General features: G+C 36.3%; 1 protein-coding gene across 1 annotated transcript in view; it reads right to left on the bottom strand.

Annotated features, from left to right (window-relative positions):
• Window positions 1-7958: 7958 nt before the first annotated feature.
• Ptchd1 (patched domain containing 1) overlaps window positions 7959-17744 on the bottom strand; it is a 49800-nt gene continuing 40014 nt past the window's right edge. The window contains exon 3 of the mRNA XM_034485617.2: window positions 7959-9767. Coding sequence (XP_034341508.1) covers window positions 8113-9767 — 1655 coding nt within the window. The 3' untranslated portion in view covers window positions 7959-8112. The remainder of the gene's footprint in view (window positions 9768-17744) is intronic.

The following is a 17744-nucleotide window of genomic DNA, read 5'->3' as shown; positions in this document are numbered from 1 at the left end:
CATATCCAGAATAGTGGGTAAATTATACTATCAGAAACCATAAGAATCTTCCTATGTTCTGAGTAAGTTGTTGAAGGGGAATTATGGGTCAATAAATAATAAAGAAAATGCAAGATCCTCTTATTTTATTAAAAAGGTACAGATTAATTTATTTGTTTTATTTTATTGTATTCCATTTTATTTTGATTCCTTGGGTGTCTGTTTATTTTCTAAGGAGAAACAGAAAAGGTGTGGATCTGAATGGAAGAAGAAGTGGGAAGGTGCAGGAGAAAAGAGAGAGGAAACAATAATCAGAGTATAATTTATGAAAGAAAATCTATTTTCAAAAAACCAAAAAATTTAAAACTATAGATTGAGGCTTTAATGCCTTTAAAATTTAAATTTAAGTTTTTTTGTTCATTTATTTATTTTGTGTTGGAGGAGCACATATACCATGATACATATGTGAAGGTCAGAAGGCAACTTTATGGAGTTGGTCATCTTATACTATGTAAGTCTTGAATATCAAATTTAGCTCGTCAGTCTTGTGCCAAACACCTTCATCCATTGAACTGTCTTGCCTGTTTGACCCTTTCTATCTATCCTGTAGGGAATCCTAAAATTTTCACTTCTTTTAGCTCCCATAATTTGTCATTTTCTACAGATCTAGTTGACTTCAGCTTCCCAGTCCTTGCTTTTTCCCCTACAATATGTAAAATTTTAGTAGAGGCAGGAGGTTCTCTGTGAGTTCGAGGCCAGTCTGGTCTTAAGAACTAGTTCCGGGACAGCTATGGCTACACAAAGAACCCTGTCCCAAACTCCCGATTCTTCCACAATTAAGGAAATATAAATGGTGATACACACCCTCCCTCATTAAGAAGTTGAAGTAGGAAGATTTCTGTCATTTTGGATTAGACTAAACTGTATAGTACAGGTTTATTTCAAAATGTTGTCTGTGTATGTGTTTTGTGAGGGAGGTACTACACCAGAGACCCTCTTAATGTCCATTTCCCCAACTGTGTTTGTATGTTAGTTAGAATTGTCTGGTCATAGATAACTTTATTGAATGTGTGGTGTTTCTTTTAAACTAATTTTGTACCTTCAGTCTTTATATTTATTCCATTTTGTATATTTTTGAGAATTTTATACATAAATTTGCTGTATTTACATGATGTATACCCATCTCTCTCCCATCTCAACTCCTCTTAGGTCTTCTTGAATTCTTTCTTAAAATACACACACACACACACACACACACACACACACACACAACCTACTATACTCAATTATTGTTTCCCATTTGTGTGTGTGTGTGTGTGTGTGTGTGTGTGTGTGTGTGTGTTTAAGGCTGGCCATTTAGGAATGAGTGACCCAAAACTAAACTGGTTCATCCTCCCTCAGCTGCCATTCACTGCCTTTAGCTCTTTATCTAGGGAACACGTTTGGTCCATCATGTTTTGTCTACCATTATATTTGGTACATCAGCTGGTGTAGATTATGTAGTCTTATGCAGGGAACCATACTGAGAGTTCATGGGTGCAGCATCTCAGTCATATCCAGAAGACATGATCTTACAGAAGTTCTTCAGGTCCTCAGGCTCTGACAATCTCTCCACCTTCTCTTCCATTTCCCGGAGTTTTGGGTATAGAAGTTGTATTATTATACACCTAAGCACTTTTTGTTTGGTTGGGTTTTTTGTTGTTGTTTTTAATTTTAGATAAAAAATTTTTATGGATGATGTTTTATTTTCTTGTGGCATATGACTTTTCTATCAAATTGATGTTATGGGTGAATGAAAATTATTCACTCTTTTACTAGATTATAAGTTGGCAAGATGGAGTGATCATGCCTTATGTCCTTATTTAATTTCCTGCCCCCTTTTCCTTTCTATGGACCACCAATGAGTGATTCTAGATAAAATTTCACAATTCTAGCCCTTGGGAGAACTTTCTGTCATTTTGTAGCTCTGCTGTTATTATTCATGACTTGGAATTTTTTATCAAATGCAGTTTGCAACCATGGAACTATTCATTAGCAATTTGTAAAATACATGTTCATGTTTCTTCTTTTTAAAGCATATTGTTTGGTTGATCTCAGATATGTTAATACATACATACATAGGGAACACATAGAAAGGTGAAAATATTGTTCTGTAGTGTTTTCTATGTATAACAGGAGCTCTTGGCCTACCTTCATAAAATATAAAGGGACACCTGCCAAGGTATTTTAATACCCTCATATTTGCTAAACATATTATAAAAAGTAGTAGACAAATATATGTACATACATGCATTAAATGTGCACACACATATATAGCCATAAATACATAATACTTGTTTTAGGTGTTATATACATGTACATGTATTTCTGTGTAATATATGGCCATATGTATGTGTGTATGTACAATGACTGGATGTGTGTATGTAGAACAAAGCGAAAGAATTATTGCCAGTTTTGCCCAGTCATCCATAGTTTTGGGGGCATCATGGAAGCATCATTACAATTATTAAATTATTTGGCAGGCAAAAACAATTTTAAAAAAGCACATTAATTGAAAGAATATTTAAAAAAGTGAGACAGATACATTTCAGCAGAAAAATCAGAGACACTGTTTTGACAAAGAAAATGTTATGTTTTTCTCAGAAATGAGCTTGGGATGGGGTTGGGAAATGATCTGTCAGCCATTTCAGTGTGGGATAAGGCTCTTAGACAAAGCACTTTGCAGATCCCACCAACTATATAGCCCTAGGGATTCATATTAGATGCTACAAAATGGGAATAATATTCTTTCACCTCAGAAGTCTTACCTTACAATGGCTTGTCAAAGGGTGATGTCATTGGCAGAAATGTTTATTTTTGTGTGTGTGTGATTTATGTTCAAAGAAAATGTACCTCTGATTCTCTGAACCTTACCTTAGGTCAACGCAGAAGGATTCCGTACACCAATATTTGGAAGCATCATTAACTCCTTACAGAAAAGATGATTAAGAAGTTCTTGACTGGCCATTAGCCAAAATGAGGACACCAGCCTCACACTCCCCCTGAGGTCTTTATTACTTTAGGACAGAGCAGTGGGTCATAGAGAACTCTTTTAGAATCTGATGGCAATTATGAGTCCTTTAGTAAAATGTATATACTGAAAACATGTATATACATGTTTTTTTGCATGTAATTTAATTTTAGGGAAGTCAAGAGTTCTTCCTTTCCCCAGCTCATTCATGGTCCCTGTGTTGAGAACCAATTATTTAGATACCCGGTATTTGACAGTAAAGTGGGAGAATAGAAAATAAACTGAAGCTAGAAACTATATTTCAATTATAGTCCTGTATCAGCTTCCAACTATTTCAAATCTGTTAATATCTTACTTCTATAAGTTTCAGTTTTTTCATGTATATAGGTCTTCTTTGTATTTTGAAAAGAAACCTCAGTTCTCTATTAAGTAGTCTTCTTAGAAGCCTTGTGGTACTAATTTTATTCTAACTCAGAACACTATGTGGAGGCTACAGCTCTCCAGCATCTCATTTCCTTTTCCTTGCATGGCATATTCATAAGGTATCAAAGAGGACTTCAAATAGATCACCTGGGCAAAGGGACAGGGCACATGAGAGGCAGGCTGGGGAGAACATATTGATGCTGCCTGTTCAGGTGAGCTGATTCTAGTTCATATGATTTCCTCTTTGTTTTCTCTTGGACTGGCATGGAACAAAAATAAACAGTTGTAGCCTCCACAGGGAGGGACTCTGTCATGTGTTGGCTCTAGCATTCTCATTTTTTTTTTGCCAGTGTAGTACCAATATAATATTTTCCTTTGCATTCTACGTGCTTGTAAAAGAATTTATTTTCGAACACCTGGTGCTTTTTATTTAGCACAAACTTAAAAGTAAATCTCCCCCAAGCAATGTTCAAATGTCATCAGACAAACCAGAAAAAAACCCAGAAGTGATTCTCCAGATAGCTACCCATTTTAAGGTTTGTAGGCCAACCCCAACATCCAGGTTTGCACCTTCTTTACACTTGTTCCACCACATGGTAATCCAGACTACTTTTAATGTGACCTCATAAAATCTAGAATTAACAGATTTCTGAGGTAATTCATCGCATTTTTATATAGATCTAATTTGAGGACTAGATATACTTTTTTATGTTTATATCCTGAGCCCTACTGCTATAGGGTAAAGTTGGCAAATTAAAGATAATAGTGTCTTGCTCTTTTTTGACTTGAATGCTTCCCAAACATCATCTAAATCCTCACAGCCAACCCACAACATCACTCAAACTTAAGTCTCCAAGGCAAGATCATGCTCTATCTGATTTGTTTTCTTGTGTGTTCTCATTCTTTAGAACAATGTACGGGGAGTGTTAAGCACTCAAAATTGGATGAATTTAAAGATATTTGCTGGTTTGTTTTATCCCCACTGTACAGATGAAGAAACAGATACACAAAAGTCAAACACTGGTACAAGCTGCAGGGAAACTTTAATAGGATCCAAAGGAATAAAGCCATTATGAAGAGGGTACCATTTGTGTTCAAGAGGCTTTGCCTCATACCATACCACACCCTGAAGGTGGCTCTTCATTCAAACTGTTCTCATGAGGGACACAGCCAAGGTCTGTTGCTGGGGATGGAGGAAGGTAGTGTCATAGTCTTAGAATGCCACAGACAATTGGGCAGTGGTTATTTAAAACAAACAGTTTCTCAAGGTTCTTTTTAGAGCAGTAGTTTACATGAATAACAGCGGCCATGGAGGAGACCTCTAATTATTTCACTTCTAACTGAAAATATAGAGGTGAGAGTGGGAGCAGAAGCAGAAGCCACATGAACCAAAACCACAAACTAAATAAAGGCAAAATGAAGACAACCCCTTCCCCAGTAAAAATTAAACCCAGCCAACCCATTAATCAAACAAGCAAAATGAACCCAACCCAAAACACACACACACACACACACACACACACACACACACACACACACACACACACACACACACACAAAGAGTTATTAGCAGGAACAATGAATAGAGATTTTCATGAAGGTTTGTTTTACATTTTCTCTGGAACAAAATGTACTTTTAGCCTGTGTATCCCTCATGGTACTTGTTGGAACATTACTGCATGTCAGAATAACAACATCCAATTTCAATTATCATTTTCTTTCTTGTAAACACCAATTCCCTTGTGAATTTACATCTTCTGCTGAGTTCCACCAAAGGAAAGGATATCATTCCTCTTATGGGAGAATATTATTCCTCTTACCTTGGCTTTTCTTATCTTCCCAAGCATCACAGTAGTTTAGTTGACCAGGAAAAATATTTTGATGGAACATTTTCTTTGGTAAATGGACACCAAACACTAACTTAAAACCAACCAAATAAGTTTCTTTGGTAAAGTGGACATTAATGAATTGGTTGGAATTAATTAAAAGAAAATAATTAATTTTTGCTGAGGTCATTCCTTCCTTTTTAGCAATTTAAAAAGCAAAATTTTATGAAGACTTAAATTTTTTGAGATATTTCTACAGTGTCATCTTCATGGTGAAGTTAGACTGATGCTGTCTGATCACAATTAGTAATCAATAATAAATATGAACAAGTACATAATAAGTGCTTAACAATAAATAACTTTTGGCATGCAGTCCTCCAATAGAAAAGTTCATTTCACAGTCAGAATTTCATAAACCTTAATTTCAAGTGCTGAAAAGAGAAGGTGACAAGTTTGAAAATGCCCTCCATTTAAAAATACATCTCAAGATACACAGAGAGTCAGTCCAGTTGAAAAACTGCTATGTGTCATAAAACAAAGTTCCACAGTAAGTTATTCTGGTTGACCAAAGTGATGATTAAATTCTCAACAAAATCCATTTAAGTGGTGCATGTGCTGGGTCAGTTTTGTGAATTCACTAAGCCGAGGTCTTTCACATGGCTGACCCTAAATCAATGGCAGATTTAGAACACACTGTTCAAAAATGCTTTAGCAGCATATAATTTAAGAATAAAACCAATCCCTTCTTCAGTTGTCTTTTATAAATAATAGCCCAGTTGCAGGCCCTTAAGAGAGAAAACGGATTGAACATCTAGTATGCAATCTTGACCTTTTGTGAAGAATATACTTGTCATTAGATTTAAAACTCCTCTTCTTCTTGTTCAGTGAACAAAACATTAGTATGACTGTTTAGTGTGTCTGCAGGGGAGACTAAGCAAGTAGCATATTTGTTAGAATATTTTAGACAAAAGCACATGAGAGCGAAAGCAGAGATTATCACTTGCTGTGATTATATCAAAATCATTTGGGCATTTTTGCTGTTTAGAGGATTGTAGCCAACCTTAATCCAAAGTGTTTTCATTCCAGACATTAAAGACATGTTTGTTCCACAGCCAATGAAGCCTTATGTTCCCACCTTATGTATGAATTTTAAGGGGTAGTAGCTACCTACAGGAAAATATACAATTGTCCTACTGTGTGTTCGGCATGTTGAAATAATGAAACTTCTCCAGTAGTGTAACCTGGGTCAGTTATTTCATTCTTCAAGGCCTGTTTCTCCCTTTGTAGAGAATGAGGAAGTAGTACAATATGTTTGCAAAAGTCCTGAAAGGTAATATGCCTTTTGGAAATGCTTACCACTACAGGTGACTAAAGAAGCTACCTCTTTAAAAGGAAAGACATTGTAGCTGTTTGCCTCAAATGTAACCCAGGGTTTGGTTTCATTTTTATGGATTTAAAGAAATACAGGGGTCTGAGGGCAGCATACATATCCCCTTCAGATCAGACTGTCTTCATTTAGATTGATGAATCATTGCCTTTGTAAATACATCTGTTCAACTGTATAAATATCTGGGCATGTTAATATATAGAGAGCCATACAATGAAGTATAGAGGCATTTTAGGGGAGGGGAGGTACAGCTAGTTTAGCAGGGAAATTTGGCTGCTGTTGTGGATTGGTTTATACTGGTGATTACTCCTATCCAGGAAATTCCATCTATTTTCCTTTGAACCCTTTATCTCTAAGCACTTTTATAAAGTTTCTCATTGCCAAGTGTTAGTCTTATCAAAGGTCTTCCTTTTCTCCACTAAGTCAAGTAGAAGTCATCACATAGCGCAAACATTCTGGCACTTGTTGGCCAATAACCATTTTAGTGTTAATTTTCTTTTCCTCATATATGTAGGCAGGTGTTGTTTTGGGGCAGATGTTTGTTTCTGGGCATCCATGCAAAAGAGCATGTAGGGCCAAACCACAAACATCTGTACCAGCTGGCTTTTCTTTTTTGTTAATATAGAGATACTCTGTACATTCAAATAGACACCTGCTTTTCTTCCAACATGCCAGATATTGTGGCTTGACTCTGTGGCTTTGCACCCTCAGAGGTTCCTGCCAAGAGCTGTAACTAATATAGTAGACCCTTTTCATGACAGGAAACAAGATATTTTGAAATAGAATTGCCCAATTCTGTAATGCTGTAGCTGTCATGGATTTCTGAGTGCATTAGCTAAGCCATACAGGTGTTAAAAGGTGCATCAGTAGAGGAATATGACAAGCTCATTCAAGAAAAAATAAACTTGGCTCACCTAAGAGAATTTGGGAGTGACACTCAGTTTCAATTTGTAGATGATATTCAGCCTACCACATCTGCTTCAAAGGTTCTGGCTTCCTCTTGCTGATCAGAACTTTCACAGAATCTCCTTGAGTGTTGAGGTGCTAGATGAAATAATGAAGACCTCAAACGACAGAACCTAAGTAGAGTTACTTCTCTGCAGAAGTTTAGGAAACCTTGTTGTTTGAACAATGCTTAAACCTATTTTTGTCGTAACAGCTGACCTTGCAATCAGTTGCATTTTATTACAATACCAGTAACTTGTGCAGTGTAGGTAAAATAGGATCCTGCTTATTAATAAGCATTCCTTTGTTTGATCTTACTTAAAAATACGAGTTTTGTGTGTGTATAAGTAAATTATCATAGAAACCCTTTTGCTTTAGTAATTTTAAAGATGCCATACCTATTATCCTCACCTTTTACTTTTTCCCCATGTCTGTTTATCTTTTTTTTTTTTTTTTTAACAGAGCAACTTTGACTTTAATTGTTTCAGCAACACAAGCATTTTGTTCTTGGTAAGACCTAGGGTGAAAATATATGAATACCATCACACTGTGGTAATTTGGTCAACCACGCGAGTACTATCAATATCCACCATTTCTACACACTCAATTTCCTCCCGATTTTCAGGATTTTTCTTCTCTTTCCTTTTTTTCTTAGAGGGTGGCAGGAAAGTCAGTATCACAGGTAAAATGGCAAAGCAGTGAAAGAAGGTGACAAATGTTATTAAAAACAAGCACCTGAACAGTGTATAGGTCAGATTTGAAGGCACAGCTGCAAGAGGAAATAGACCAACAATATAACAGAGGTAACTCTGTAAAATAGCTACCCCATGCACTTCCAGGGCATTTTTTACCCATTTAGTTCTTGTAAAATCCTTGCCTAGAACAAATGTGGATAACAGTGGAGCACAGTTGTCGATTGTGTAGTTAATTCCATAAATTAAGCATAGCACAGAAATACAATCCAGTTTGACTTTCCATAATGTCATGAAGCCTATCACTCCAAACTCCACAGACACAACCGTGAGAGTGATCCAGACGTTAATCAGTGAATTTGCTACCAGGAATGCCGAGAAGAAGAGCAGGAACAAAGCACTGATGCAGGAGTTGTGCAGGGGGGCTCCCAGAGAGGAGGCATATCGATCCATGAACACAAAAGACGGATTAAAGACAATGAACTTCACCTTGGAGGTGACTGAAAGCTTCCTCAGGGTCTCCAAGAGATCATAGAGTTCTTCTTTCTTTGTTTCCATAGTCTTGGCCACCAAAAACATTCTAGAGGCCACTACATCAACCTCATCATTGTACTTTTTGGAGAAGATGATGTCCTCTTGAAAATGTGAAAATTGAGGAGCTTTCAGAAAGGAATTCCTCAACATGTCTGTGAAATTTTTCTTAGGTAAGTCAGTGGACACATTGAGTTTCCGAAGATAATTTAAATAGCTTTCAAACCAGGATATCCGCACAAAACCCTTAGTGTACTCTAGAACATCTTCTTGGACACTAGAGTTCCAATATTCTATGGACTCATATATGTAAAACCCAATAACAGGGCTGTAGTCGTTAAAGTACTTTTGGTGGGCAGTAGTGTACTCAATGGTTTGTGTTGCAGTTGCTACGATGTTACTAAGGTCTGACCCTTCACTGACCTGCAGATAGCCCATTAAGGCAAAGGAAATATAAATAAGGTAAAAGAGGACTACAAAAGGCTTGACATAGGTGTTGGTTATCCAGTCACAGTAATAGCGTTTGAGGAAACATACCAATAAGTGACTTTCATAAGTGTTTGCTTCCTCACCTTCAGCTGTTTCCTCACTGAATCTAGCTGTCAGGAGAAACCTATACCATGCTGGCTTCTCCTGTAATACCTCAGGCTTTGGAACTTTTCTACAGAATATACTATGCTGGTAATTGTTTTCTATGTAGCCAGTGAACACAAGGCTGGAACCATAAAATGAGAGTACATAGAGGTAGTTGAAAAGGATTGCAATACAGGAATTGCAGCAGAAAATCCTGGCTGCCTCAATGTTTGTGAAAGGGCTGGCCCCTATGCCAAAGGTGACCAAGTACATGGCAGTGGTGAGAGAGAAGGAGAGCATGGAGTCTGCATAGACTTCTGCAGTTCGCTCTTTAACATGTTGATCTTCTCTAGTTTTCCTCCACGAGGATAACATTTCAAAAGTCCCGTATAATCCATGACCTGAAAAGGTAGAACAAAGACGAGAGCAAAAGTTTTAATCTTTATAATGAAGGGCATCAATTTGATCATGGGGACTAAATGGAATTTAATAAATATGCCAGCTTTAGTTGTAGCGAGTTTAGAAATGCCAGTTTTTTTTTTTTTTCCTGTTGGAAAGTAGACCTGTGTTTTGGAGACTCAAAAGTGTTTATTGGTAGTCTGTTCTATGATAGATAGAGGAACATAAGTCTTCACAGTCCCTATTAGCCTGAGAAACCTTGACTGAAGTTTTGACAGCAGAAACATGAGTAGATGTGGGCCTATGCCCTTTAGAAGTTATAAATATCAACAGCTTAGGGTTGTTGATACAGTTTGGCTCCAAAGAATAATGCAAATACGGATCACTTTGTTTTATATTCCCACAGGTCTGATGGGAGGGGTCAGCACAGAGGAAAGCAGTGGACAGAATATTCTCAGTCAAAGTGGATAACTTCTGTTAAAATTGGTCAAGTAGACCTGCACCATTTGTTGAAGATGCTTTCTTTTTTCCATTTTATAGTTTTGATGTCATTGTCAAAAATTAAGGGTCAGCACCCTTCCGCTGGGCTGCCTTATCTGGTCTCAGTGGGAGAGGATGCTCTTTGTCCTTCAGTGACTTGATGTATGCCAGGGAGTGTTGGTACCCATGGGGAGTTTCTCCTTCTTTCAGAAGTAGAGGAGGGGAGATGGAGAGAAGGATATGTGAGGTGGGACTGGGAGGAGAGGAGGGAGGGGGCTGCTATCAGAATTTAAAGTAAAAAAATAAATTCTATATACCACAATAACAACAAAATTGGTTAAGTAGAGGGCTTCAGTGATAAAGAGACACTATATTTAGTTTGAGTATTAACAGAAAATGAAATTAAAACCTCTCTTTTCTTCACTAAATATAAGGGCCTGAAGCAATAAATCTGAGAAACAGAGGAAATCAAAATAAGTAGGAACAAGTTTGAATGTAGAATAAAACAAAAAGAAAAATATAGAACAAACAAACAAGATTGATGTGAACCCTCATTGCTATTGCTGAAAATGACAATCAGATTCAAAGTTTATGACTTGTATTTGTCTTTAGGAGTTTATTTCACCAGTCCTAGTTGTTCACAGATAACATATCAAGTATACAGTGACTCTGCCAACTTCTTGATACTATTTGTCAGTGGACTCTGTGGGAGAAGACCAAGTTAGGAACTTTTCTTAACTGCTGAAGGCTCTTGGCTCCCTGTTTAGGATTCCAGCAACATTGGGGTGGCATAGATACAGAGGCTGCCCAAGTCGTAACTGCATTCCGCTTCTCGGAAATTTGAGCATGCCTTCTGTACCTCTCCTGGTTGGAATGGGGCACTTCCTTGCTGTACATCCTTGAACTTCCAAGCTACTCTATCATTGAAAACCCCATCAAAATGACCCACTGTGGCTTCTGATAACCCCTGTCTTGGCACTGTGATTAGAAGATCTAATTGTTTGCTTCTACACCTTTGCAAATTCAGTCCCATTATTGAGGATAATACTGTACTCTGGTATGATAGTCTTGTTTTGAAAAAAAGTAATTTAAAAATATTCAGCCCCATATAATGTGAGTGGAGTGAGTCACCATTATCTTCTATGCAAAATAACGGAGCATACGTGTGACCTTGCACCCCGGCTGGTATTTGTATTCTTATCCTTATTGTAAAGTCCTGAGCTCAAACCTGAGTATCCATTACAAAGTAATAATGCAGGCCTGTTGCCTCAGAGGGATTTGTCATTCATCTTAATTTATTAGACACCATTTTACAGCTACTTTTAGAGGTCAGGCCAAGACTGTAGATTTGATACTAGTACCATGGCCTCTATTAAATTGGGGCACCTAAATTCCCCAGATATGAAGTAAAAAGTGTATTTGTTGACTGGTATTCTGCAGTTAATTATGTCTTAGGCAGTTAACAATGCCCAGTCTCAAGAGGAAAACTAGTTATTAAATGTTTCTAGTTTTCTCTGGATGAACAGATTAACCTTTGATTAAAAGAAAACCAATCTTTGTTAGTGAATAAGAAGACTAGTACCTTTAAAACATCAGTGCCCTTGGGAAATAATACTGACCATTTAATCTGGGAACATGAAAAACAATAAAACTTTGGAAGGTAAATGCACTTGAAGAGGTTGCTGAAAAGTCCAAATAGTTTTGAGAGTATTTACTTGTTGGAAAAAAATACTTCAAAACAAGACATTAGTACTGAGTATTTAAATATGATAAGAAAATAAAGATCATATAGCAGAATTAGTCAATGCTATGGTAGAATTTTAGCTAAAATTAAATGTAAAATTGAATAAAAATAAATATAAATTAGTGTGATATTTTTATGGTGGTATTATCTGACACTGATACTTTCTGCACAATATAATAGGACTCCATTTCTTACTGTATTGTTGAATAATCTTCAGAACTGAATGAGAAAAACACTTGAATTAACAGAGCAAAAGGGTAATAAAGTTTCAGGATGAAAATAATCACACTCAAGGAAAGATGGAAAAAAACATTGTTAGCTTGTCTCCAGTTCTGTTGTTGTCATTTAAATGTCCATTGTATATAGTTTGATTTTTTTCATTGAGTCCGGAGTCTTTTTTGCATGTTTTTGGTTCAAAAGGCACTCTCAGAGAAAACTTGAATTTTATTTTCAGGGGTTTTTGGAAACAATCCCTCCTCTTTCCCCATCTCCCCTTCCCTCCCTTCTACACCTCAGTCAGTTAAGGGAGAATGAAGTGTCAAGAGAGTTATAGGTGGTGCTTAGGGATTTGTTAGCAACCTGGAGTGCCTGCCTGGCACTAGTCTCAGGTTACAGCTGCATGTTTATGATTAAGAGGTAGGCCTCCTATTATCTTGAAAGAAAAATTGTGGAAGTCCTGTTTCCTGGCTTGGGCTCAAGAAGAAATACACTCTAGGAGTCCATAAATGCCCCCAAATTCCTTCTATGTCTAGAATTACCATCAATAGTTTTGGCCTATATAGGTATAGTTTTGATTGCAAACTGCTTTGGGAAAATGGCATATGAAAGCAGCTTCCCTTACTGGGGGGAAACTGGGACAGAAAATGGGGCTGCCTGAAGAGTAATTAGGAACATTTCAGCACAGAGTAACACCTTTCCATTCCATTCCTCTGCCAGCCAGCCCTGGCATTATCTTTTCCTTCTACTTGAGAAACTGGGAAAGTTAGAGTCACACAGGGGACTCCCAGTCCCACCTTACATGGGGCCGGGGGGGGGGTGGTTAAGTAGTGTGGGAGGCAAGGTGGGTGTCATGTCTTCAGATCTCTTAAGTTAGGGACTGGAATATAGCAGTCAGGACTTGAAGGCCAAATCTTACAGGGTGTAGCCTAATGTACTGTCTGTAGACTGAAGACATTTCCCCCCCTGAGGTTTGAATATTATTTTCTTCATTTAAAAAAAGAGTACATTAAAAGTATTGTTGTTTGCTTTGTGTTTAAATCATTATTTGGAGCTGGAAAGATAGCTAGTTGGAAATGGTGCTTACCAGCAAGACTGATGACCCACTTTCAGTCTCTAAGACTCATGTGATAGTTAGAGAACTGACTGACACAAGTCATTTTCAGACTTCAACATGCTTGCTATAGCTGCCTTGGTAGATTATAAACAACCCTGAAGGTTTTGGCTATATCCCAGAAAAGATCTTTGGTGGATGTGAAATTTAATTTGTGCATATGCTTCAAAGTTACCTGGAAGGGATGTGTGTGTGTGTGTGTGTGTGTGTGTGTGTGTGTGTGTGTGTGTGACAAATACATGTGATTTCCTCTGAAGGAGGAGCTTTATAGGAAAGACTCTGGTAGCAAAGTTACTTGGATAACTACTAGAATGCTATCTAAACATGGTGTTCATATAACATCATAAGTTTAGTGACCAGGGGTTTTGTAGAGGTAATTGGAGTCATGGCTTATAATCAAAGTGACAGGTCATAATCTCAGACTTTTACTGTATCGTAGTGAAGATGTCAGGGACCCATTTCATATAGTCAAAGCAGAAATCAAAAGACTCACCAAAGGAAACTAATGGTACAACTTATTCTATCAAACTCTGAAAACAAAGCTTTTGAAGCATTTTCTTTTCTTTTCAAAGCATATTCAAGGTATATTTCTGTTTGTTATACTCTATGTCTACTATTACACGACTAGGAGCCCATGAGTAGTAACACACACACACACACACACACACACACACACACACACGCACACACTTCCAAGTTGTAATTATTTATAAGCAATTACTTTGAGGTGGCACAGGATTTTAGTTAAGCCTTGGGCTAAGGAAAGTAAAACTCTTGAGCACTCACACATATAATTTGTGCCAGGTGTGTGAATCTGAAAGGGAAGCTGCTTCTACTAATTTTATTAGCAAAAGGCTATGGGACTATCTGTCCTCTGGTAAAATAAAATACTAAAGGATTTAAACTAATAATTCTTTTTTTTTTTGCCAAACATTATTTTTGGTATCTGTATATGTAGTGAACTTCCAGTGTTTAGAACTAATGAAGAGAAAAAGCAGCACAGATGATAAATAACACTAATGCTAGAAGAAACTCAGCTGCCTAATCCTACAGTCACTTAGGACAACTTTCAGGCATACTCAACAGATTAAATCTCACTTTCACCCAGGCTCTTTTCTGGGGTATAGCCAAAGCCTGCAGGGTTGTTTATAATCTATCACGGCAGGAATTCACTAGCAAATAGTTGAGAGTTAACTCTAACAAGTAGATATGCTTCTAGAAATCTGCTCATAAAGTGACTCATGTTTTACACTTATTTAATGGTTTTTTTTTATGAGACCTTCTGGGATATTTGTTTTTGCTTGCTTGCTGTGTCAATGACTAATCATAAGAATTGATCTACTCTCTACTTCTGGGATTTTGTGATTAGGTTTTTATTGGTCCCAGATTTCCTTCTCTTTCCCAAAGATCACAGACACAGCATGAAAACTGACTGATGCCTTTAGATGCTCCTCAGGTTTTTTCAGGTTTTAATGCCTTCCCTACTAGCAGAGATTTCCTCAGCTTCAGTTTCATGAGGAATTGTTGAGGAAAGTTACAATAAGATGGCTTACTGGTAGGTCATCTTTAAGTTTTCAGTATGAAAACGTGTAATTTGAAGAGAAAGTGAAGTTCCTTAAAATGCACCTGTAACAAATTTCATATATGGAAACAAACACATATATTCATCTAAAAAAACAACATAGATTACACACTCTACTTAAAACATACTTTACTCTCTGACAAGTTTCATTATGTAGCCCGTGTTTATGAAATGCTTTTCTTCAGTAAAATCTTCATAAATTTATGATGTTTGTTGTACCAAGAAACAAATTTCAAGAATAGATATTTCTGGATTGAGTAACATCTATTATTTAGGATGAAGTTCATTAATGGGATTACGTTTAAACTTTGTCAGTTATAAACATTTACTTTGAAATATGAATTGTTTGGCTTAGCCTAGCCTGTTGTGTCTCACAGTTAAGAGTAAAAGCGTACTCTACTTAAGTAAAGACAGGTGCTTATATCTGGGAAGGATATATGTATCTTAGTCTTTCTACTACAGACTTTACATATACTAAGTACATATACATATTCTAATAACAACAAAGGGTTTGAAACTGAGAAATGCTTTTTCTTTGCTAGACAATTGCATTGAAAATCCAATAAATTATTTTGCTAAGAAAGTTTTATTTAAAGATATTTAGGTTTTATATGTAAGTATATTAGAATTTTTAGATATTATGTGTTAATAAATTACATAAAACTAGTATATATAGATAGGGTCCATAATATATGCTATGGTTGTTGTATAATATCTTTTCTTTTTTGGATTTTATTTATTTATTTTTATTGGATATTATCTTTTTTTAAGTTTCAAATGTTAGCCCCTTTCCACCCTCTCCCAGAACCCCTTATCCTATCACCCCTCCCTTGCTTCTATGAGGGTGTTCTTCCACCCACCCATCCACTTGTGCCTCCCTGCCCTCAAATTCCCCTACACTGGGGCATCATAGGACCAAGGGCCTCTTCTCCCATTGTTGCCAAATAAGGCAATTTTCTGCTACATATGGAGCTGGAGCCATGGGTCTCTCCACATATACTCTGGTTGGTGGTTTAGTTCCTAGAAGCTCTGAGGGTCTGGTTGGTTGATATTGTTGTTCTTCCTATGGGGTTGCAAACACCTTCAGCTCCTTCACTCCTTCCACTAACTCCTTTATTGTTATCCCCAGGCTCAGTCCAATGGTTGGCTGCAAGCATCTAAGCATCTACATCTGTATTGGTTAGGCTCTGGTAGATCCTCTCAGGAGACAGCATGACATATATGTTATACAACTATTTATGGCACATCATATTCAAGCATATTTTATAAACTTATATATAAAATACTTGAATATATACAAAGAGATATATCTTTGCTTAACATTCAAAAGTATGTACTGTTAAATAATATTAATTAATGTTAGTTCTAATATATGTAATATGAAGTAATTCTATACAATATATGATATCTGCTGTAGCTAATGCTATCTTTAATATATTATGCACACCTTCACATACATATAGGGTAAACAGGAAGCTGATGAGGAATTTGTTTACAAATGATGCAGAGAAATGTTATTTCTGCTATATTGATCAACGCAGAGAAGATTCTAGAAAACTATCTATAGTTTGATATCAGTTAATAATGTAGTAAAGTTTAAATAAACAGTAATAGTTCTTTCACAAGGACTATGAAACTATGAAGTCTGATTAGGTGAGTCATATAACAGCTGTGTGCTCCATTGGCTAGATTGTTCAGAAGAGGGCACCCTGGACTTGACATTTGATCTCTTCAAAATTGAAGAGAATTTTTTTATCTCATTTCATCCCCAGTGCTGTGGAATATCAACAAAGGCAAAGTGACCCTTGTAAGTTAAAATGCCATCCAGAAACTGATATCCAAACTATCGTTCACAATGACTTCAATTATCCCTTTTATGTGTATGAAATATATGTGAGAAACAAGCTACCCACATGCATAAGGAATAAAATATTCCTTCTACTCTTTCTATGTTCTCCAACATACTATTGCTTTCTTGACTTATGTGTAATAAACAGAGCTTTATAAATAAATGATATAGCTATAAGGAGAATTTCCACATACAAAACATATGCTAATTTCTTAAATCATACTCAACTAGACAACAATGACACAACCTCTCATTCCTTAGATGACATGTTAAAATAGATTTAAAAGACACTTATAAATATTAATGCCTCACTACCTGACATTAATATAGCCAAGTAAATTCTTCTCTAAATTCTGGCAACTAAAAATGACAAACATGTATAATACTGTAGACCTTTGAGGATTTCAGCTCTAGATAAACTACCCTGACTCATCTGGATAGAGGTTTTGGCAGAATTGAAAGTGTCTAATATGCAGGCACTGATGAAAAACATTCTAAATCATGAGGTATTTATGCTTACATCATTGCCAAGCTGATTCATCTGTGTAGGATATAATCTTTTTGCCAGAGATATCATGTATCATCTTAGCTAGAAACACAAAATCAAATCCCGTTATGACTTCTCAGGGTTTATTCAAATACTTTCCTCTTGTGGAATTTTGTCAGGTTAACCTTACTGCTTACCACATATAGTATTAATTTTTTTTTATTGTAATCAGTTCTCATTTTGGCATTTTGCTGGATCTGGCCTCATGTGCTTGGGGTTACACTAAGAATGTTGAATTTGAAATTTATAATACTTGTCACATTATGATTATTATTATTAACCAAGGAGATTTCTACATTCAATATTTTATAATTTTTTTAAACGAATATACATACATATGTCTTGATTTGATATAGTTTTACATACTAAATCACAACGTTTTAAAAATAACATGATTAGGTTAAGCTTAAGTAAGCATTTTATATTATGGACAACAAATTATTAGAC

Source organism: Arvicanthis niloticus, chromosome X (assembly GCF_011762505.2).
Source record: "Arvicanthis niloticus isolate mArvNil1 chromosome X, mArvNil1.pat.X, whole genome shotgun sequence".
Lineage (NCBI taxonomy): Eukaryota > Metazoa > Chordata > Mammalia > Rodentia > Muridae > Arvicanthis > Arvicanthis niloticus.
This window is presented reverse-complemented; position numbering and strand designations above follow the sequence as displayed.